Here is a 24,441-nt window from a genome sequence, read left to right as displayed (position 1 = left end):
CCTTAGATGTGACCATGAAACCATCTGTGATGGGAGAGAGAGGACAAGAGAATTGTGAAGATCCGCCTCTGAAATTACTTATGAGACAATGACCTGATGCTTGGCAGCCTTCTGCCTCCAGGCTTCCTGTTACATGGGAGGAGTTTTATTTTCCTTTGTGTGTGAAGCACTGTTATCCAGGTTTTCTATTACCTATAGCTGAAAACATTCTTAAAAGAATCAGCCATCCAAAAGAATGAAATCTTGCCATTTGCAACTATGTGGATGGAACTAGAGGGTATTATACTAAGCTAAATCAGTCAGTTAGAGAAAGACAAATACCACATGATTTCACTCATATGTGGAGTTTAAGAAACAAAGTAAAAGAACATAGGGAAAAAGGAAAAATAAAATAAGATGAAAACAGAGAGGAAGGCAAAACACTAGAGATGTTGAACTCTAGGAAACAAACTGACAGTTGCTGGAGCGGAGGTGAGTAGGGAAATGGGGTAAATGGATGATGGGCCTCAAGGAGGGCATTTGATGTAATGACCACTGGGTTTTAATATGCAACTGATGAATCACTAAATTCTATCCCCAAAACTAATAATATACTATATGTTACCTAAATTGAATTTAATTTTTTAAGTTAATTTTATTTTTTCAGTGTTCCAAGATTCATTGTTTATGCACCACACCCAGTGCTGCATGCAATAGGTGCCCTCCCTACGACCCACCACCAGGCTCACCCATCCCCCCCACCCTCCTTCCCTCCAAAACCCTCAGTTTGTTTCTGAGTCCACAGTCTCTCATGGTTCATCTCCCGCTCTGCTTTCCCCCAATTCACTTTTCCTTTCCTTCTCATAATGTCCTCTGTGTTATTCCTTATGCTCCACAAGTAAATGAAACCATATGATAATTGACTTTCTCTGCTTGACTTATTTCACTCAGCATAGTTGAATTTAAATAAGGAATTAAAAAAAAAGAAACTGGTCAGTGAAACTTAATAAGTTAATGTAACACCTCCCAGGTTATGAGGCATTTAGGAGGTCAAATCACTTCATGCAAAGAAGTGACTGAAAGGCAAGTCTAGAGAAGGAGGTCAGGCTGTGAGGACATATCCCCGGGGTAGAAAAAGCTTTTGAGGAATAGCGATTGTGCCATCTGTGCTATATTCCTGAAAAGGTGGCTAGGAGCCTGATGTACAAAAACTGAACAACTGCCTTACATGGGAGCAGTTAGCACAGCCCTTGCTCATTTCTCTGCCACATCTTCTCTCTAAGGAAAGAGCTTGAATCATGTGGCTCCTCCCTTTACCCCTTTCTCCCCACCCAGCCGCCCTCATAATGCCCGCATTGTCACGCAGCCAGAGGACCAAGCTGCTACACCTTCCCTTGGATCCTTGAGAATCTCCCCATTCCATTCCCTGAATCTAGAAGCACTCTGGAACAAATTTACCTACCAAGCCAGTGCACTCTGGCAACATGAGGTGGGAAATGGAAAGGACCTTCCATTTTTTGGCAAGTGGTCTATTAAGGAATTCATACCAACTCTACTATGACAAGATACTATTGATCCAGACAATGCCATTTTAACTGGAAAGAAGGGGGTATTTTTTTCAATCATTAATCCCTAACAGGAGAGAATAAAATGTTGCTTTTTAGTTTAGGGCTCACACAAGTTGCTGAATGTGACCCTGGGCCACCTGTTAAGCTCCATGTTGTCCAGAAGCAGAGCTCTCCATGTCAAGTCATGGAGTAGCATTGTTTGGGGGTGGCAGGGCAGACACCACCCAGACAGAGGGTCATGGTCTGCAAAGGAGGCTGGTGGGGCAGGATAATCTGAGGATCCTGGGCTTTGGCAGACTTTGGGAAACAATTGCAGGGCCTGATGGCTTACCAGGGTATGGAATTTCATTGACAGGTTTTCTCACCCAGAGCAGGAGCCAGCGGGTTGGCTGGGTCAAGGGGTAGGTATGTTGGTATAACAGCACCAAGAGAAGACTGTCTGGAGTCATCATTGTTGTGGAATAACTTCAGATGCTCTGCATGACTGACAATAGAAGAACCTTGGGCCTTTATCATGCAGATTGAATCTTGCTTTCTCTGATCCTCTTCTGGAGTCAAAACAGTTGGTTCTAGTCCTGGACTGATCACTTCCTAGCCCTGATATTTCAGCATGTTCCCTTTCTGTGCCTTAGTTTCTTCTTGGAGACACTGGGGACCTCAGGGGTCATGGTGAAGATGAGATGCCAAGTCTTTAGAATGCTTCTGACACTGAAGAGACACTGAGTAGAAATCTGGTTTTGTCTTCCTCAAATCCTTCAGCAGAACTCATCCCATACTCAGACCTATATATGCCCCTATGTCTTGTTGAACCTGTTGTTTCTTCTCATTTTCTTGGTGCTTCCTAAATCTCTTCCTCCTTGGGGAAGCCCTACTACCTGGCCATGGCCTGGTGACCCTAGCCCTCTGAACATTTCTCTTGGCCTCTCTGATCTCTCATGCCTGCTATGCATCTCCTGTCTCTCTAGGAAGAGATTCCCCATGAGCCCCCAGAAGGTATGAGCTGATCTGTCCACAGAGGTCAGCTTGCTGGATAGAAAGGAGAGCTGCCTAAGGCTAGGAAGTTAGAAGAAGCTAATATAAATCAGGGAGGTAGGTTGAGACAGATGTCAGCGTTGAGATGAAAATATAGACTCAGTTCTCTGACCTCTGACAAGAGGTCTCAGAGTGGTCCTGGAATCCTGGAATCACCTACATGAGCTTTCTATCACTACCATAACACATAGACAAACTTTATTATCTCAGCTATGCCTCTACTTAGAGTCTCATGAGGCCAAGATCAAGATGTCCCCAGGCTGTGCTCCTTTCTGGTAGCTCTGGGATGGATCTGCTTCTGAGCTTACTCAGATTATTGCTAGGATCCAGGTGTCTGGAGTTCTAAGATTGGGTCCCCATCCTTTGTTGGCTGTCAGAAGGGCTGCCGTTAGCTCCTAAAGGCCTCTCTTATTCTGACACTTGGACCTAAATCCCAGAGTTAGCAACACTGTGGAGTTCTGCTCATGGTGGGAATACCTCCACTCCCCTCTGGGTTCTCTCCTAGGATCCCTCTGACCCTCTGGGATCTCTCTGACTTTCCCTACTCCATTTCCTCTACCACCCCCACTGGGTTCTCTCTGACCCTCCTGGGATCTGTCTGACTCTCTCTTTGAGGCTTCTCTTCTGTTTCTAACTGGGGAAAGTTTTCTGCTTTTAAGGGTTCATGTGATTCAATGGGTCTACCCAGAAAATCCAGTGTAATCCCTCTCTTTCAGGGTCCATAACTTAAATTACTTCTGCAAAGTCCCATTTGCCATACAGGGTAACAGGATGACATAAGCCCAGCTTCTAAGGATTAAGGTGTGGACTTCTTGGCCGTGGCTGTTGGGAACATTGATCTGCCTCCCACATCATCTGGAGCAAGCTGGTATCACTTATAGTCTGTGTGTCTCATAATCAGCTTCCTCTATGACCACCCTAAAGTCTGTCCTTCACACAGTAGCCTGTCATGTCAGCCTGTCATGACCTACTCTCTCCTTGGTCATGGGCAAATCCTCCACTGCCCTTCCTGATTCTCTGGGTAAGGCCATATACTCTGAAGTGCACTGAGAAATAGTGGGACTGTCACAAAAATGGGACACCAGGAACACAGTGGCCACAAGCAGAGTGGATCAACCTCAGGGAGGCATTACTATCACAAGGTTTGGGATCAGTGGCTGCAGGGTGCTGGGGAGACTCTGGAAGATTTTACCGAGTTCTTAAGAACCAAAAGTCTCATAATTTTGATTCCTCAACTATATTTCACCCTTTAAACAAGCATATAAATGGATGCAGCATGCCGTTTCAAAGGTTTTCACTGAAAAACCCAGTCTAAGTCTTCTATGGATGAAAAGCGGAGAGAATAAGATGAAGCTTGAGCTTGCTTTCATGAGCCTTTGCACAAGCAGTCTAGGCTGCATGCCTGACAGGAGGTTGTGTTGCCTGCCATGTGTTTCAAGGAGAAGGTAAGGACCATGAAGAAGGAGGGGAGCAGAAGCATGTGTTCAGTGGAGTGTCATCTGCACTGATATCTTCTCTGCAAGGAGATCTCCTAGAAAATAGGCTGAGGTTGTATGCCTCCTCTAGGAGAGAACTTCAGAAGTCCACATTGCTCTGTACTTCTCTCCATGCTCAGTGCCCCCAGAAGACCCAGAGATAATATGATGCTGGGTGCTCAGAAAAGATAGCACACAAGGGCTCAGCTTATGCAGCCAGGACTTCACCCTAGGTCCTCCTCCTCCTGCTCTGTTATTTATGTTGTCTGATTTCAGAGAGTCTTCTCCCTTGTGCCAACATGCAGTAAGAAGCTCCATATTTGTGTCTCATAGCTCCCCATTCTTTAGGAAACAGAGAGTCTTTTCCTTAGTGGTTTATACACATATGTCAGAACTGAGTAAAACTGGGTGAGCCTGGGTCATATGCCTATTCCTGAACCCTGACATTTGTGGTTGGGAGTTAGAAGATGCTGATCAATTTCATCAAGCAAATTCATCCTTCCCTGAATTAGTCAACATGTTGGGGGCTGGCCTTGGGCCATATCCCTTACCACAAGGTCTCACTAATATTTAAGCATGTACAGGTTATGATTTCCCACAGACCATGTACACTGTTAAAAAGGCTTTCACAGAATGGTATTTTATTATCGTCTTTGTTTGCATCCATCTTTCTATCCACAGTGTTTTCTGGTGAGTGTCCAGGCCTGAAGTCCTAAGAAAGTTGGTTCTTATCTGAGATCCCAATTCTTCTGCTCTGAAAATACCTGTTCTCTCCTATGGTGGTTGGTCTGGCTTACATTTCCCTCTAAAATATAGGTGTCACCATGTGCCACAGTGATTTGCCAATTCTACTTAACATTTCTTCTTTTCTATTACATAGAGCAGTCATAGTCTTTTCTATAAATGAATTACAGAATTTACAAGCAGCAAACTTATTTTCTGGTTATCAGTTTTTTGTTTTCTGCAGATATTTGCAAAGCAATCACTTTGATAGTACCTATAAAGTAATCATCAAATCAAAAGCCTGTGAGATGATTGCATATTTCAGAACAAAAGAGAACAGAAGCCTACCACCGAGACAAACTGAGATTTTATTTTACTTTTAAAATTTTGATTCCAGGCAATGGGACACTGATTGGAGCATCAGCAAATGTTGTTTGTGCAGGAATTGCAGAGCAGCATGGATATGGATTCTCTTTCATGGAATTTTTCAGGTACTTTAAAACTTATTTTAAATTTGTCTGCTTAATCCCTAAACTCACTTAATTAGAAAAAAATAGCAAAGCAAAGTGTTAAGCAGGAGGAAAAGCATGAATTTAGCAATTAGACGTTAGTGTAGGTGAGTTTAGCTAAATAAATTAAAAATTTATTACTGGGATTAGCTTCATAACACAGAGCATGATTCAGATATTCTGAATAATTCAGATTGAGACTAGGGGTCAAGAAATAGTTTTAGGCTTGCTGGGTGTTTTATGTTGTTCTCTTGAAAATTCTAACAGAGATTTGTGACTTGACTATATATGACTGGGATGCTTAATGAGAGTCTGAAGACCTCCTACCAGACTGACCAATGAAAAAGTCTGCACTTGAAAGGACATGAGTGGGCACCTATCAGGAGGGCAGTACAGAGATGGAGTCCAGCATGGGGAAGAGTGGCCAGTGCTTGCTCCTGCAAAGGAGAAGCTGCTCCAAAGAAACAGGGCCCTTGTTGGGGTCCTGGCTCCCAGCATGCCTGTTTTCATGTGGCTCCATGGAGGCAGATGAATGGGCAGAATGAACATTGAGGGTCCCCATAAAACAGTGCTGCTAAAATAAACTGACATTCATTTGGTGTTGAACAAGATTTTCGTTAAAGTTCTTGGACTGTAAACTCACAGCTCATGTATGCACAGCAATGATTCTCAGAACCAGTCCTGCTTAAGATTGGAACAGCAGCTCTGCCTGAGAGGCAGAGTGACCTGCAGCCTGTGGAGGCTGTGACCTTGGGCTTTGGCAGGGCACTACTTGGCTGGGCTGAGCTTGGTAGAAAACCCCAACTGTCATACCCAGGTAAGAATCAACATCAGCCTCTACATATAACACTGAATTTTGGAAGACTTAAATACTGACCATTTGTGTTGTTCATGAGTGGCTAATAATTCTTGACAATTTTTTAAAAAAGATTATTTATTTATTTATTTAACAGAGATCACAAGCAGGGCAGAGAGAGAGAGGGAAGCAGGCTCCCTGCTGAGCAGAGAACCTGATGCGGGGCTCGATCCCAGGAGCCTGGGATCATGACCTGAGCCAAAGGCAGAGGCTTTAACCCACTGAGCCACCCAGGTGCCCCAATTCTTGACAATTTTGACAATTTTTATGGGACACTAACATTTATTAATCAACACTCCTGGAAGACTTGGGCATGGGATGGAGGGACAAGACTGGGCAGGGAGCCAAGGGGACACTTGAACATACGTCTCTCAGCAGAACTCTGACACATTGCTTCCCCCACAGCTAAGAGACAAAATCTGAAACTTAGCAATTGACCACTTCTTAGTGTTTAGATGTCATCAGTCTCTGCCAAGCATAAAAGGCATAATCCGATCAGTTCAACAAGAGTTTTCTTAATGAAAACAACTTTTACTATAGCAAATACATCAGTGGCCTTAGCAGTGTAACTCACCTCATCATCTTATTTTTGCTGTAATCAGTGATGGTTCTTCACTGGAGCACAGCTAAAAAAACCAAAACAACAACAACAGCTTTCAGAGACAAGTGCCCTGAAAGGGGCAGCAATGGGAGATATAGACTTGCACCCCCAAATTCCAGGGCTTTTTATTTGGACTGGATTCCCAATTTCTGTAGACCTGGAAGGCTGTCATTCACATGCCCCTGGTCTTATTTTCTTTGGTCAGCCAAGCATATGATACACTAGCCTTCTACCTGCTGACAGCCCTACCTGGACTCAACCATAGGGACTCTCATGGCCATTTAAAAATACTGGTTGGTCTCACAAGTAGGCTTCAGAGGACTGTAGTAATTTCATAAAAGATTAGAAGGTTTTTAGTGCAACAGTACATGCTAGTCTGATATTTTCTCCAGTGTAACTTTGACATAATAATCAGGAATATGGAAAAAGCCTGGAAGTCCACAACAGATGAATGGATGAGAGGTGGTGTGTATATACAATGGAATATTACTCAGCCATGTGAAAGAATGAAATCTTGCCATTTGCAAGAATGGGGATGGAACTAGAAGGTATGATGCTAAGTGAAATAAGTCAGTCAGAGAAAAATAAATACCATATGAATTCATTCATATGTGGAATTTAAGAAACAAAACAGATGATCATAGGGGAAGGGAAGAAAAAATAAAATAACAGGAAAATAGAGAGGGAGGCAAATCATAAAGGGACTATTAATTATAGGAAAGAAACTGAGGGTTGCTGGATGGGAGGTAGGTGGGGGGATGGGGTAATTGGGTGATGGGCATTAAGGAGAACATTTGATGTAATGAGCACTGATGAGTCACTAAATTTTACCCCCGAAAAACTAATCATCACCATCATCATCATCATCATCATCATCAGGACTTCTGCCTGACTGAAAGAGTTTGTGTGCAGTTACTCAGATTATGCACAGGGCTCAGGGTTCAGCTCCAGTGGGTAAAATATTGTGCACACTGAACTTATCCAATAGGCCTTGTATTTCTATTCTATATGAGCACCTTGTGTGCAGAGTTACAGTGGTGAAAGCTAGGAAGTTGGGGACCTCAGAAAGACTGGAGCAAGACTGCCAGTTATCTTTTCTAAAACCTCCTTAGCTAGTGGCCTTAAGAATTGCATCCACCTTCATAGATGAAGGAAAAATGTCTCTCTGGTTAGTAATGTTCAAAAGCCATGTCTTATTTTTGTCTGGTTCCACCTCTGATCATTCTTCTCAGGTCATTGCTGTTTACAAATCAGAGCAGTTTGGTCATGAAATATGGTCATTGGTTGGTTAAGGGTCCCTAAATTGAGTCCCAGGTTGGGCTCTCTGCTCAGTGTGGAGTCTGCCTCTCCCTCTCCCTGCTGCTCCCCCTGCTTGTCCCTGCTCTCTCTCTCTGTCAAATAAATAAAATCATTAAAAAGATGGTCATCTAAATATTCAGCCCTTATTTGCATAAAATTCTTAGTTTGCAGTTGCAAATGCACTGAATTGACTTTAATCTACCCCATTTCAAAATTTCTTTCAAAAAAGGTGGCTTCCTGCGATACACAGTGCAAAATGTTGACTTCCCATTTTATTTAAAAAAAAATCAAAAATACTATTTTTCTGACTATATAAATATATATTCAAAGGAATATTTGAAAGTAAAAGAATAAAATATAAAATCAACTCATAATTTTGCTACCAAGAAATAACCACTGATAAAAATTTGTTGTGTTTTCTTACATTTTACATACCTCTCATGATACATATATACTGGTTAACAAAAATTTTAATCTCATTGTGTCTTACCTTTCATTTTTCATAATATATTGTGAACATTTTACCAGGCCACTAGTTATTCTTTCAAAATAGAATATATTTATGCTTACAACATGTAGATATATCACTATTTTACCTTTGTTGGTCATGTTGGTCGCTTTCTATTCTTTGTTACCGATTCTGTTTTGAATATCTTCGTAGATAAAACTGTTTCATTCTTGCTCACCAATGACAAATTTCCTGACATACAATTGTGGGTTAAGTGAATTTTTTTAGTTAAGTTTTTCATTTTAATTCCATTACAGTTAACATGGAGTATTATTAATTTCAGGTGTACAATGCAGTGATTTTAATAGTTCTATACATTACTCAGTGCTCATCATGATAAGTACTCTTTAATCCCAAATACCTATTTCACTCATATCCCGCCACTCACCTCTCATCCAGTAGCCATCAGTTTACTCTACGTAGTTTCTTGTCTCTTTTTTCCCTATGTTAATTTGTTTTGTTTTTTAAATTCCATAGATGAGTGAAATCATATGGTATTTGTCTTTCTCTGACTGACTTATTTCAGTAAGCATTATACTCCCTAGATCCATTCATGTCATTGCAAATAATAAGACATTCTTTCTTTATGGCAGAACAATATTTCATTATATCTATCAATTATCTGTCTACCTATATATTCATCATCATCATCTGTATACATACCACATCTTTTTTATCCATCCATTAATGGACATTTAGGCCACTTCTGTTTGTGACTATTGTAAATAATGCTGCAATAAACATAGGGGTACATATATCCTTTTGAATTAGTGTTCTTATATTCTTTGGGTAAATATTTAGTAGCATGATTACTATAGCATATGGTTGTTCTATTTTTAATTCTTTGAGAACTCTCCATACTGTCTTCCACAGAGGCTGCACCACTTCTCATTCTCTGCTGTCTTCCATAAAGGCTGCACCACTTCTCATTCTCACCAACAGTACATAAGGGTTCCTTTTTCTCTGCATCCTCATCAACACTTGTTTCTGTATGTGTGTGTGTGTGTGTGTTTTAATTTTAGCCATTCTGACAAGGATGAGGTGATATCTCATTGTGGTTTTGATTTGAATTTCCCTGATGATGAGTGATGTTGAGCATTTTTTCATGTGTCTGTTGGCTATCTGTAGGTCTTTGGAAAAATGTCTATTCGTGTCTTCTGCCCATTTTTAATTGGATTGTTTGTTTTTTACGTGTTGAGTTTTATAAGTTCTTTTTATATTTTGGATACTAATGCTTTATTAGATATATCATTTGCCATTCAGTACGTTGTCTTTTAGTTTTGTTGATTGTTTCCTTTGTTGTGCTGAAACTTTTATTTTGATGTAGTCCCAATAGCTTATTTTTGCTTTTGCTTCCTTTGCTTTAGGAGACATATGTAGAAAAAATTGTTACTGCTGATGTCAGAGAAATTACTGCCTGCGCTTTCTTCTAGGATTTTTATGGTTATGGTTTTCACATTTAGGACTTAAACACATTTTGAGGTGTTTTTTTGTGATGGTGTAAAAAAAGTGGTTCAGTTTCATTTTTTGGATGTAGATGTTCTTGCCTCCTTCATTGATTAATTAACTGACTGTATAACCTAAGGTTTGCTTCTGGGCTTTCTACTATGTTCCTTTAAGTGCCATACTATTTTTGTTACTTCAGTTTTATAATATAACTTGAAATTTGGAATTAATACCTTCAGCTTTTTTTTTTTTTTAAGAATGCTTTGGCTTTTCAGGTTCTTTTGTGTTTCCATATAAATTTTAGGATTTTTTGTTCTAGCTCTGTGAAAAATGATAGTGGTATTTTGATAGGGATTCCATTAAATCTGAAGATTGCTTTGGATAGTATGGACATTTTAACAATCCATGTGTTCTCCAATCCATGAGCATGGAATGTCTGTCTTTCCAATTGTCCTCTTTAGTTTTTTTTCATCAGTGTTTTACAGTTTTCAGAGTACATGTCTTTCACCTCCTTGGTTAAATTTATTCCTAGGTATTTTTATTTTTTGGTGCAATTATACATGATTATTTTCTTAATTTCTCTTTCTGGGGCCTTACTATTAGTGTATAGAAATGCAAGAGATTTCTGTACATTGATTTCATATCCTATGACTTCACTGAATTCATTTATCAGTGCTAGAAAGATTTTGGTAGAGTGTTTTTAGGGTTTTCTGTATATAAGAGTATTGTGTCATTTGCAAACAGTGAAAGTTTTACTTCTTCCTTACCAGTGTGGATACTTTTATTCTTTTTTTAAAAAATTTTTATTTTTTTAACTTTTTAAAAAAATTTCTTTTCAGCATAACAGTGTTCATTGCTTTTGCACCACACCCAGTGCTTCATGCAATCCATGCCCTCTCCAATACCCACCACCTGGTTGCCCCAACCTCCAACACCCCGCCCCTTCAAAACCCTCAGATTGTTTTTCAGAGTCCATAGTCTCTCATGGCTCATCTCCCCTTCCAATTTCCCTTAACTTCCTTCTCCTCTCCATCTCCCTATGTCTTCCATGTTATTTGTTATGCTCCACAAATAAGTGAAACCATGTGATAATTGACTCCCTCTGCTTGACTTATTTCACACAGCATAATCTCTTCCAGTCCTGTCCACGTTGCTGCAAAAGTTGGGTATTCATCCTTTCTGATGGAGGCATAATACTCCATAGTGTATATGGACCATATCTTCCTTATCCATTTGTCCATTGAAGGGCATCTTGGTTCTTTCCACAGTTTGGCGACCATGGCCATTGTTGTTCTAAACATTGGGGTACAGATGGCCCTTCTTTTCACAACATCTGTATCTTTGGGGTAAATACGCAGGAGTGCAATTGCAGGGCCATAGGGAAGCTCTATTTTTAATTTCTTGAGGACTCTCCACACTGTTTTCCAAAGCGGCTGCCCCAACTTGCATTCCCACCAACAGTGTAAGAGGGTTCCCCTTTCTCCACATCCTCTCCAACACATGTTGTTTCCTGTCTTGCTAATTTTGGCCATTCTAACTGGTGTAAGGTGGTATCTCAATGTGGTTTTAATTTTAATCTCCCTGATGGCTACTGATGATGAACATTTTTTCCAAAGAGGTAAAGGAACTGTACTCGAGGCACTACAGAACACTCAGAAAGAAATTGGAGACACAAAAAAATGGAAGACCATTCCATGCTCTTGGATCGGAAAAATAAACATTGTTAAGATGTCTATATTGCCTAGAGCAGTCTATACTTTTAATGCCATTCTGATCAAAATTCCACTGGTATTTTTCAAAGAGCTGGAGCAAATAATCCAAAAATTTGCATAGAACCAGAAGAGACCCCAAATCGCTAAGGAAATGTTGAAAACAAAAATAAAACTGGGGGCATCATGTTACCTGATTTCAAGCTTTACTACAAAGCTGTGATCACCAAGACAGCATGGTACTAGCATAAAAACAGACACATAGACCAGTGGAACAGAGTATAGAGCCCAGATATGGACCCTCAACTCTATGGGCAAATAATCTTTGACAAAACAGGAAAATATATACAGTGGAAAAAAGACAGTCTCTTCAATAAATGGTGCTGGGAAAACTGGACAGCTATATGTAGAAGAATGAAACTCGACCATTCTCTTAGACCATGCACAAAGATAAACTCAAAACGTATAAAAGACCTCAACGTGAGGCAGGAATCCATCAGAATCCTAGAGGAGAACATAGGCAGTAACCTCTTCGATATCAGCCACAGCAACTTCTTTCAAGATATGTCTCCAAATGCAAAGGAAACAAAAGCAAAGATGAACTTTTGGGACTTCATCAAGATCAAAAGCTTCTGCACAGCAAAGGAAACAGTCAAGAAAACAAAGAGGCAACCCACAGAATGGGATAAGATATTCGTAAAATGACAGTACAGACAAAAAAAGTTGATATCCAGGATCTATAAAGAACTTCTCAAACTCAACACACACAAAACAGACAATCATATTAAAAAATGGGCAGAAGATATGAACAGACACTTCTCCAATGAAGACATACAAATGGCTATCAGACACATGGATGCTTTTATTCTTGTCTGATTGTTGTGGCTAGGACTTCGAGTACTATGTTGAATAAAAGTGGTAAGAGTGGATATCTTTGTCTTTTTCCTGACCTTAGGAGGAAAGTGCTTATTTTTTTCTTATTGAGGATGATGTTCACGGGGGTTTCTTCATGGATGGCCTTTAAAATGTTGAGGTAATTTTCTTCTGTACCTACATTTTTGAAGTCTTTTTTCATGAATAGATTTTTTTTTTTTACTTTTTCAAATGTTTTTTTCTGTTTCTATTGAAATGATCATATTTTTAAAAATTCTTTCTCTTACTGTCATGACCACGTTGTGATGTAGCACATTGATTTGTGAATATTAACCACCCTTGTAACTCAGTGATAAATCCTACTTGATCATGGTGAATAATTTTTTGTAATGTATTGTTGTATTCAGTTTGCTAGTATTTTGTTGAGGATAGTAGTTCTCTTTCTTTCTAGTGTCTTAATCTGGTTTTGGTATCAAATTAATCCTGGACTCCTAGAATGAATTTGGAAGTTTGCTTTCCTCTTCTGTTTTTTTTTTTTTGAATAGTTTATAAAATGTAGGTATTAAAAAAATAGGTATTAACTCTCCTTTTTAATCTATACTTTCAATGCCATCCCGATCAAAACACTAGTGGCATTTTTCAAAGTGGTGGAACAGACAATCCTAAAATTTGTATGGAGGCAGACAAGACCCTGAATCATCAAGGAATTGTTGAAAAGGAGAAACAACGCATCATGTTGGGCATCACATTGCCTGATTTCAAGCTTTATTACAAAGCTGTGATCACCAAGACAGAACGCTACTGGCACAAAGACAGACACACATACCAGTGGAACAGAGTAGAGAGCCCAGATATGGACCCTCACCTCTATGGTCAAATAATATTTGACAAAGCAGGAAAAAATATCCAGTGGAAAAAAGGCATTATCTTCAATAAATGGTGCTGGGAAAATTGGACAGGTATGTATAGAGGAATGAAACTCGATCATTCTCTCACACCATACACAAAGATAAACTCAAAATGGATGAAAGACTTTAATGTGAGACAGTCATATATCAGAATCCAGGAACCTATCAGAAGTGACATTGGCCATAGTAACTTCTTTCAAGATATGTCTCCATAGGCAAAGGAAACAAAAGTGAAAATGAACTTTTGAGACTTCATTAAGATAAAAAGCTTCTGCACAGCAGAGGAAACAGTCAAAAAAAAACAAAGAAGCAACCCATGGAATTGGAGAAGATATTCACAAATGACACTATAGACAAAGGGCTTATATCTAGGATCTATAAAGAACTTCTCAAACTCAACACCTAAAAAACAGATAATCATGTCAAAAAATGGGCAGAAGACATGAACACACACTTCTCCAGTGAAGACATAAAACTGGCTCTCATTTAAATGTTTGGTAGAATTCACCTGTGACGCTGTCCGGTCCTGGAGGTTTTTTCGTGGGGGTTTTTCATTACTGACTCAATTTAATTGCTGGTAATCAGTCTGTTCAAATTTTCTATTTATTCTTGGCTTGGTTTTGGAAAGTCATATATTTCTAGGAATTTATCCATTTCTTCTAGGTTGTTTAATTTGTGTATAATTTTTCATAGTATTCTCCAATAATCCTCTATATTTCTGTGATGTCAATTATTATTTTCCCTCTTTCATTTCTGATTTTGTTTATTTGAGTCCCCTCTCTCTCACTTTTTAAAAAAATGAATCTGGCTAAAGGATTATCAATTTTGTTGATATTTCCCACAATCAGCTCCTGATTTCATTGATCTATATTATTTTTAGTTTCTATTTTATTTATTTCTGCTCTAATATTTATTGTTTTCTTCTTTCTACTGTTTAGGGGTTTTGTTTTTTGTTCTTTTTCTAGCTCTTTTAGGTGTAAGTTTAGTTTGTTTGAAAATATTCTTGATTCTTGAGGTAAGCCAATATGGTGATAAACTTCCAACACGGAACTCCCTTTTTTCTTATTTAATTTAATTTTTTTTCAGTGTTCCAAGATTCATTGTTTATGCACCAGATCCAGTGCTGCATGCAATATGTGCTCTCTTTACTATCACCAAGCTCTCTCTTAGAATCTCCCTGCTTTTGCTGCATCCCAAAATTTGGACTGTTGTGTTTTCATTTTCATTTGTCTCCATGTATTTTGTAATTTCCTCTTTGATTTCTTATTTGACACACTCATTTATTAGTAGCATATTATTTAATCTCCATATATATGTGCTCTTTCCATGTTTTTTCTTGTGATTTATTTCTAGTTTCATAGCATTGTGTTCAGAAAAGATGTGTTGTATGACTTTGATCTTTTTAAATTTTTTGAGACTTGTTTTGTGGCCTAATATGTGATATATATTCTGGAGAATGTTCAATGTGCAATTGAAAAGAATGTGTATTCTGCTTTTTTAGGTTGGAATGTTCTGAATATACCTGTTAAATCCTTTGGGTCCAATGTGTCATTTAAAACCACCGTTTCCTTATTGATTTTATGTGTCGATGATCTGTCTGTTGATATAAGTGAGATGTTATAGTCCCTTACTTTTATTGTATTACTATCAATTACTTATTTTATGTTTTTTATTAACTGCTTTGTGTATTTGGGTGCTCCTATGTTGGGTATCTAAATATTTACAATTGTTTCTTTTTGTTGGATTGTCCCCTTTATTATTACATAGAGTCCTTTTTATTTATTAGTACTGTATAGTACTTCATTCGTTTTTAATGTAGTCTTCCATGATTCAGTATTTGCATATAACATCTAGTGCTCAATGCAATACATGCCCTCCTTAATACCAACCACTGGGCTAGCCCATCCTCCAACCCCTCTCATCTCTAAAACCCGGTTTGTTTTCCAGATTCCATATTCTAGTAGAGAAAGACAATTATCATATGGTTTCATTCATATGTGGAACATAAGGAGTAGTATGGAAGACAATAAGAGAAGGAAGGGAGAAATGAAGGGGGAAATCAGAGAGGGAGATGAACCATGAGGGACTGTAGTGTCCTTCCTTTGTTGCAGTCTTTGTTTTAAAGTCTATTTTGTCTGATATAAGTATTGCAACTCTGGCTTTTCTTTTGTTTTTCATTTCATGATAAATATTTCTCCATCCTCTCACTTTCAAACTGTCTTTAGGTCTAAAATGAGTCTCTTTTTTTTTTTTTTTTTTTAAAGATTTTATTTATTTATTTGACAGACAGAGATCACAAGTAGGCAGAGAGGAAGGCAGAGAGAGAGAGAGAGAGAGAGAGGGAAGCAGGCTTCCTGTGGAGCAGGGAGCCCGATGTGGGGCTTGATCCCAGGACCCTGAGACCACGACCCGAGCCAAAGGCAGCAGCCCAAACCACTGAGCCACCCAGGCGCCCCTAAAATGAGTCTCTTATAGGCAGGAAATAGATGGGTCTTGCTTTTTTATTTTTTCCATTACCCTATGTTTTTGATTGGAGTGTTTAGTCCATTTACTTTCAGAGTAGTTTTTGAAAGATATGTATTTATTGCCATTTTGTTATTGTTTTATGGTAGTTTTGTAGTTCTCTTTTCCTCCTCTTGTCCTCTTCTCTCACAATAAGCTGGCCTTCTTTAGTCATATACTTGGATTCCTTTGTCTTTATTTCTGCATATCTATTGCTGGTATTTTATTTGTTGCTACTATTAGGTTTGTATATAGCAGTCTTCTGCATATGGAAGTCTGTATTAAGTTGATGGCCACTTAAGTTTGAACCCATTCTTTGAATTCCTCATCTTGGCAGATTTTAGGTAAATGGTGTCATATTTTGTGAGTTCTTTCACTGATCTTTACAGATATACTTATTTTTCTGCTTTTGTGTTTCTACTTTTGTTGCTCTTACTATGATCTTTCCTTTCTATTCAAAGAGTCCCCTTTAACATATCTTGTAGGGCTGGTTTAGTGGTCATGAACTCCTTTAACTTTTGTTTGTCTGGGAAACTTTATCTCTTTTTCCATTTGGAATGATAGCCTTGTTGGACAGAGTATTCGTGGTTGTAGGTTTTTCCCTTTCAGTACTTTGAATATATCATGTCATTATCTTCTGGCCTGCAAAGTTTCTGGTGAGAAATCTGCTGATTGATTTATGGGGTTTCCTTGTAGTTAACTGTTTTATTTTTTCCTCCTGCTTTTAAAGTTCTTTCTTTATCACTACTTTTTAAAATTACTGGGTGTCTTGGGACTTCTTTGGGCTGATTTTGTTGGGGGCATTCTGTGCCTCCTGCATCTGGATTTCTGTTTCCTTTCCCAGATTCAGAATGTGTTTCAGCTATTATTTCTTCCAATAAATTATCTTTCCCCTTTCCTCTCTCTTCTCCTTCTGGGATCCCTATAGAGCAAATATTATTACTCATGATGATATTGCCAAGTCCTTAAGTCTATTCTCATTTTACACATTTTTTTCCCTCTCACCTGCTCAGCTTGGTTGCTTTCCCTTTTCTGACCTCCAGGTTACTGATTTGTTCTGTTTCCTTTAGTCTGCTATTTATTGCATTTAGTGTATTTTAAATTACATTGTTTGTGTTCTTCAACTCTGAATGTCTCCTTTTTATCTCTTTGTTAAGGGTCTCACTGATGTCTTCTACACTCTTTTTAAGTCCAGTGTGTATATTTATGATCAACATTTCAGTTCCCTATCAGGCATATTACTTATTTTCATTTCTCTTAGGTCTCTTGTAGTGATTTTGTTGTGTCCTTTCATTTGGGACATATTTTTCTGTCACCTCATTTTGTCAAACTCTCTTTGTCTGTTTATATGTGTCAGGAAAGTAAACTATGCCTCTTGCTCTTGTACGTGCTGTTCTGGGGCACCAGGTGGCTCATTTGGTTGGGCAGCCAACTCTTGATTTTGGTTTAGATCATGACCTGAGGGTCCTGGGATTGAGTTCCTCACTGGGCTCCACACTCAGTGAGGAGTCAGCTTGAGTCTCTTTGAGGGACTCTCTGTTCCTCTCCCTGCTTGCATGCTTTCTCTTTCTTGCTAAAGTTAATAAATGCTTTTTTAAATAAAGTGCTATCCTTATAAAAGAGACCCTTCAGTGCAATATTTTTGTTCACTGGAACCTGGTGCTTCAGGAGTATGTACTATGTGTGTTGCATTCATCCTATTATTGTGGTTGAGTTGCTTTTTCCTTCATTCAAGTTGTCTGCAGTAACTCTTTTTGCCCCATATGGGTAGTGTTCAGTTCCTCTGGTGTTAATGCAAGAGTCTGGGGCCACCAGGAGCTTGAGTTGAATCAGCCCAGGTGTTTGCCAGAGATGTAGTAGCACCAAACTGCTTGATGTTTTCCCTGTGTTGCCCTGAGAAGTTTTCTTTGGTGGGCAGGGCCTGCAATAAGACTGGCTATTCGCCCCCAGTCCAGTGCTGGAATTGCAGTCTGACTTGTATGTGTGTTTATCTTTCCCTTTCTCTGGGGGCAGAAATCATTTTGGAGTGGTTCTGTTCCCTGTTGGGGCTGCTTGCATAGTATTAGGTTTGTGTCACTGTTTTGGATAGGCTCTAGGAAGAGTTTACCAGAGGGAAGAGATCTGCACATGTGTGGCATGCAATGTTAGGAAGGTTTTCCTGCTGGTCCTCTATAAGAAGACTGGGGCCAATGCCAGCCAGGTTGGAGGAGGTAGATCCACATGCACAGGGGCCGAATATGCAGTTTTAGCAAGGTTGCCTGGTCCTCTGGGGGAAGGGGCCTATAATATCATGACTAATGCTGGCCTGGCTGGAGGGGGCAGATCTGCTGAAGTATGTGAAACATAAGCAAGTTAGCAAATGTACATGCTGCACGAGTTCCCACAGGTGACCTGCATTTGTGCTGGGGAATGGGATAGGGAAATAGCACCTACTGGCTCCTTTTTTCCTGGAAGAGTATCTCAAGGGTCTCTGTCCTTCCAGAACATGCTCTGAGTTGAGTAACTAACTTTACCTCCCTTATGTCCGAGATGTTTTTTAAACAGCTGCTTCTATTCTGTATCTCTGTGGGCTGTTCATTATGCTGTTTCTTTAAGGGCAGGGATTCCATTTCCTAGCACCCTCCAGTGTCTCCTGAAGCACAGCTAGTTGGTTTTTAAAATTCCAGCTTTTAAGCCCCACTGGTTCTAAGAACTCATAAAATTCAACCCTTCTGGTTTTCAAAGCCAATTGTTACGGGCATTCATCTTCCCCATGCAGCCCCAGTGTGATAGTCTATTTCTTTTCCTATTCTATGCCCAGGGCTTCTTCCCTCTGGCAGACAGCCAGCTGTCCATTTAGCTCTCCACCACTTCTCTGCCCTTCTGACCCTCTTTGATGTGGACCTCTTCTCTACATTCGTTGTAGAGGGGTTTGTTCTGCCAGTTTTTGGATGGTTTTCTGACTGATGTGTTATCTAGTTACATCTGTGGGAGGAGGTGAGGTTAGGGTTCTCCTACTCTACTTTCTTCCCAGCCTCTCTGCATTTTTTCTAAAGTGGAAGATTATGAAGTGTTTCACAGTTTTTTATTTGATGCAATATAGTGCAAATTTTTCAGTTTAAGCACTTTTATTTTCACTCCACTGGAGAAAAAGTAATGTGGCTGGAAGGAAAAGCACCAGGTAGGAAGTCAGGAGCTCCTCTTCCCAGTTTTGCTTCTGTACTGGTCAATGCAGGAAGTTGCTCATGTTGCTTCCTTCACTGGGATTTCACCTTCTCTTCTGGGAAAACAAGAAGATGGCCCTGGGGTTTCAGTGCCTATGCCTCTTCCTCCAGCTTTTGCCTGCCTTTTGGATAATGCTTGCTACCAGGACTCCTTGCAGGTGGGATCTGAGCCGCAAGAGCAGCATGTGAAGAGCTGAGGCCAGAGTGCTTTTAATTTATCTTTGAAGTGTAATAGTTTTACTAAGATAGGCCCTGGATTTGATTGTTCATGTCAATTTTCTCAAATATCTCATGGGCTCTTGTCACATGTAGAATAAAGTCCTTTCTTTCTTTTTAAGCTTCAGAAAGTTTTCTTGGATCAGTTTTAAGTGTTAATATTCATTATTTCATGGATCTGTTCATGTTGGATCTTCATGGCTTGTCTTCCATTTCAACTCTTTTCCCCTGGACTGATGTTATTACTTATTTTATTTTTACTCCTTTTCTTTTCTTCTTTCTTTAATGTCTCATTAAATTTTCATTTGATTGTATTTTTCTGGGACACTTTATAATTTAATCTTTATTTCCCACATGAATTGGTCTTTCGCTTTGATTTATCATTTTATTTCTTTGTGATTTTGCCTATTTCTGTTCTTAACATTTGAATATTTCTGTTTTGAATATTTCTGTTCTTAATATTTGATTTGATATTTTGATTTAAGATGTTCTTTTGCTGCTGTTTTTTCCCTCCAGATTTCCATGTACTTATTTAATATATATATATTTATATATAATTAATATATATAATTCAGTATAGATTTTAATGCAGGTTATTTTTTCCTAGTTCATGTTTAGCCTTTTGGAGAAATATTTATCAATTTCAGTATTTAGATTCTCATGTTCTGTTGTTTTCTTATTAAAGCCTTGTATAGGTGAAATTTTCTTTCATCCATGGACTTTCGTGGGTGGGTTTGGCCATTGAGCTCAGTTTGAAGATTCATACTTCAAGAGGACCCTCTGTGATCAGTGCCATAGACAATAGTTTTTTAAAGGATGGTTTTATTGTATTTGTATTTTTGAAGGTGAAGGGATATCTATCAATTTCTGTTATTTTGTTTTTTTTAATCTTATAAGATTATTTCCTCCTCTTGCTGCCTTTTCCCTTCCCCTCCCAAACTCCAATGAGCACTCCTGCTTTCCTTTCTACTGTCTTCTATCAAGGATGAGTGCAAAGGCTGCCACCTGTTACCCTCTCCATGTTTGCATCCTTTTTCCATTGTCTTTTCTCTGATTGAAGGGGGTTATCTTTCAGTATTTTAACACTTAGGTTGGAGTTTCTTTCTATGGTTGTTGTTACTTACTCAGCCCTACAAATTTTATTGCTTCTTTGTTTTTTTCATGAAGTTTTCTGATTCTTCCAGCAATTTATAAAGACCTGGGGCACTGGCAGAGCCAGCTCTGCTGGGAATTAGTGTTCATTTCTTTGCTGACAAGTAATATAAAGTTTATGGTGCTCTCTGTCTTCTAGTTACATTAGAGGCACAGTGTCTATGTGGTTTTATTTGTGCTTATTATTTTTCTATAGAGTTTACTGTGAGCTGCATGGAGAGTTCTGGATTTTGGTGGCTGTTGTCACCTTGGCCACTAGAAGTCCCCTGCCTTCCCTCTGAATATATTGGTATTACTCATTTCTCCCTTGTGACCTTCTGTGATGACAGCAGGGGTACAATAGAATTTTATCTTGTTCTCTTTGGGGAGGATTATCTTCTGAACGGTGATTATGCTCAGGTTGGGTTCTCTAACTGAGCAAGACCATAGTCTCAATGGGACACCCCTCCATGGGACAACCCTCCATGGGGCAACCCTCAATGGAGCACCCCTTCATAGGGCACACTTCCATAGGGTATCCCTCCATGAAACACTACCAAGCAATACACATGCAGCAACTAAAAGTTGTTTCATCAGTTAATGATGCAGATTTTTACTATTTCTTTAGATTTGGAGATGCAATAAAATGAATTTTATTGTGGAAACTAGCCTCCACATAACTTTTTCATTTTCTCCTTTGTTTCCTTTTGATGTTTAGAAGGACACAACTAACTATTGCGATGCTTTTTAAATAAATAAACAAATTGGGGGGAAAATGAACAAGCTGTTAAATTAAATGAAAGATTAAAAAATCTAGAAAATAAACTATTTAGAAATTATTATTATTCTTTTAATATTTTAAAAACATATATTTTGATCACCAGAGGTACAGGTCTGTGAATCGCCAGGTTTACACACTTCACAGCACTCACCATAGCACATACCCTCCCCAATGTCCATAGCCCTATCCCCCTTCTCACACTCCCCCTTTCCCCAGCAACCCTCAGTTGGTTTTGTGAGATTAAGAGTCACTTATGGTTTGTCTCCCTCCCAATCCCATCTTGTTTCATTTATTCTTCTCCTACCCCCTTAACCCCCCATGTTGCATCTCCACTTCCTCATATCGGGGAGATCATATGATAGTTGTCTTTCTCTGATTGACTTATTTTGCTAAGCATGATACCCTCTAGTTCCATTCACATCATCGCAAATGGCAAGATTTCATTTCTTTTGATGGCTGCATAGTATTCCATTGTGTATATATACCACTTCTTCTTGATCCATTCATCTGTTGATGGCCATCTAGGTTCTTTCCATAGTTTGGCTATTGTGGACATTGCTGCTATAAACATTCAGGTGTACATGCCCCTTCAGATCACTACATTTGTATCTTTAGGGTAAATACCCAGTAGTGCAATTGCTGGGTCATAGGGTAGTTCTATTTTCAACATTTTGAGGAACCTCCATGCTGTTTTTCAGAGTGGTTGCATCAGCTTGCATTCCCAATAGTGTAGGAGGGTTTCCCTTTCTCTGCATCCTCGCCAACATCTGTCATTTCCTGACTTGTTAATTTTAGCCATTCTGGCTGGTGTGAGGTGATATCTCATTGTGGTTTTGATTTGTATTTCCCTGATGCCAAGTGATGTGGAGCACGTTTTCATGTGTCTGTTGGCCATCTGGATGTCTTCTTTGCAGAAATTTCTGTTCATGTCTTCTGTCCATTTCTTGATTGGATTATTTGTTCTTTGGGTGTTGAGTTTTTTAAGTTCTGTATAGATTTTGGACAGTAGCCCTTTATCTGATATGTCGTTTGCAAATATCTTCTCCCCTTCTGTCAGTTGTCTTTTCTTTAGAAGGATGCTGTTTAGTCTCCATGTATTTAGGTTCTTTGAAATTTCCTCTTGTGATTGAGTTCTAGCTTCAGAGCATTGTGGTCTGAAAATATGCGGGGAATGATCCCAATCTTTTGATACTGGTTGAGGCCTGATTTAGGACCGAGGATGTGATCTATTCTGGAGAATGTTTCATGTGCACTAGAGAAGAATGAGTATTATGTTGCTTTGGGATGAAATGTTCTGAATATATCTGTGATGTCCATCAGGTCCAGTGTGTCATTTAAGGCCTTTATTTCCTTGTTGATCTTTTGCTTGTATGATCTGTCCATTTCAGTGAGGGCAGTGTTAAAGTCACCCACTATTATTGTGTTATTGTTTGTGTGTTTCTTTGATTTTGTTATTAATTGGTTTATATAGTTGGCTGCTCCCACGTTAGGGGCATAGATATTAAAATTGTTAGATCTTCTTGGACAAATCGTTGAATATGATATAGTGTCCTTCCTCATCTCTTATTCTGGTGGTGTCTTCTGGTTTAAAATGAGTTTCTTGTAGGCAACATATAGATGGGTTTTGTTTTTTTTTATCCATTCTAATACCCTCTGTCTTTTGATTGGGGCATTTAGCCCATTAACACTCAGGGTAGCTATTGAGAGCTATGAATTTAGTGCCATCGTGTTGCCTGTAAGGTGACTGTTACTGTATATTGTATCTATTCCTTTCTGATCTACTAATTTTAGGCTCTCTCTTTGCTTAGAGGACCCCTTTCAATATTTCTTGCAGAGCTGGTGTTTGCAAATTCAGTTTTTGTTTGTCCTGGAAGCTTTTAATCTCTCCTTCTATTTTCAATGATAATCTAGCTGGATATAGTATTCTTGGCTGCCTGTTTTTCTCGTTTAGTGCTCTGAATATATCATGCCAGCTCTTTCTGGCCTGCTAGGTCTCTGTGGATAAGTCAGCTGCCAATCTAATATTTTTACCATTTTATGTCACAGACTTCTTTTCCCAGGCTGCTTTCAGGATTTTCTCTGTCACTACGACTTGTAAATTTTACTATTAGATGATGGGGTGTGGGCCTATTCTTATTGATTTTGAGGGAGATTCTCTGCACCTCCCGGATTTTGATGCTTGTTCTCTTTGCCATATTGGGGAAATTCTTTCCAATAATTCTCTCCATTATATCTTCTGCTCCCCTCTCTCTTTCTTCTTCTTCTGGAATCCCAATTATTCTAATGTTGTTTCGTCTTATGGTATCACTTATCTCTCGAATTCTGCCCTCGTAGTCCAGTAGCTGTTTGTCCCTCTTTTGCTCAGCTTCTTTATTCTCTGTCATTTGGTCTTTTATATCACTAATTCTTTCTTCTGCCTCATTTATCCTAGCAGTGAGAGCCTCCATTTTTGATTGCACCTCATTAATAGCTTTTTTAATTTCAACTTGGTTAGATTTTAGTTCTTTTATTTCTCCAGAAAGGGCTTTTATATCTCCCGAGAGTGTTTCTCTCATATCTTCCATGCCTTTTTCGAGCCCGGCTAGGATCCTGAGAATCATCATTGTGAACTCTAGATCTGACATATTACTAATGTCTGTGTTGATTAGGTCTCTAGCGTTCGGTACTGCCTCTTGTTCTTTTTTTTGTGTTGAATTTTTCCTTCTTGTCATTTTGTCCAGATAAGAATATATGAAGGAGCAAGTAAAATATTAAAAGGGTGGCAACAACCCCAGAAAAATATGCTTTAACCAAATCAGAAGAGATCCCAAATCATGAGGGGAGAGAAAGTGGGTAAAAAGAAGTTCAGAAAGAAAAAAAAGAAAATAAAAGAAACAATTAAAAAAAGAAAATGAATAAAGAAAAAGTATAAAAAATTTACATATTAGATAAACTAATTTAAAAAACGTTAAAAATGAAAAGGGTAAAAGTTAAAAAAAATTTAGCAGAAGAAGAGAAAAAAATTGAAAATGAAGATAAAATTAAATTACCTGCAAGACTAAAGAATCATGGGGAGAAAACCATGAGTTCCATGCTTTGCTTTCTCCTCCTCTGGAATTCCGCTGCTCTCCTTGGTATTGAAA

The 24,441-nt window shown here is 38.8% G+C and overlaps 1 protein-coding gene across 2 annotated transcripts in view; it reads left to right on the top strand.

The window, feature by feature from the left end:
* The window catches only part of OCA2 (OCA2 melanosomal transmembrane protein), a 388,170-nt gene that overhangs the window by 249,774 nt on the left and 113,955 nt on the right, over positions 1–24,441 (top strand). For both annotated transcript variants that reach the window (XM_045070700.1, XM_045070701.1), the window contains one exon: positions 5,175–5,268. In XM_045070700.1, coding sequence (XP_044926635.1) covers positions 5,175–5,268 — 94 coding nt within the window. The remainder of the gene's footprint in view (positions 1–5,174; positions 5,269–24,441) is intronic.

Source organism: Mustela putorius, unplaced genomic scaffold (assembly GCF_011764305.1).
Source record: "Mustela putorius furo isolate JIRA1106 unplaced genomic scaffold, ASM1176430v1.1 tig00003972_pilon_pilon_pilon, whole genome shotgun sequence".
Classification (NCBI taxonomy): domain Eukaryota; kingdom Metazoa; phylum Chordata; class Mammalia; order Carnivora; family Mustelidae; genus Mustela; species Mustela putorius.
Note: the sequence above shows the minus strand (reverse complement) of the source record. Positions and strands in the feature narration are given on the sequence as shown.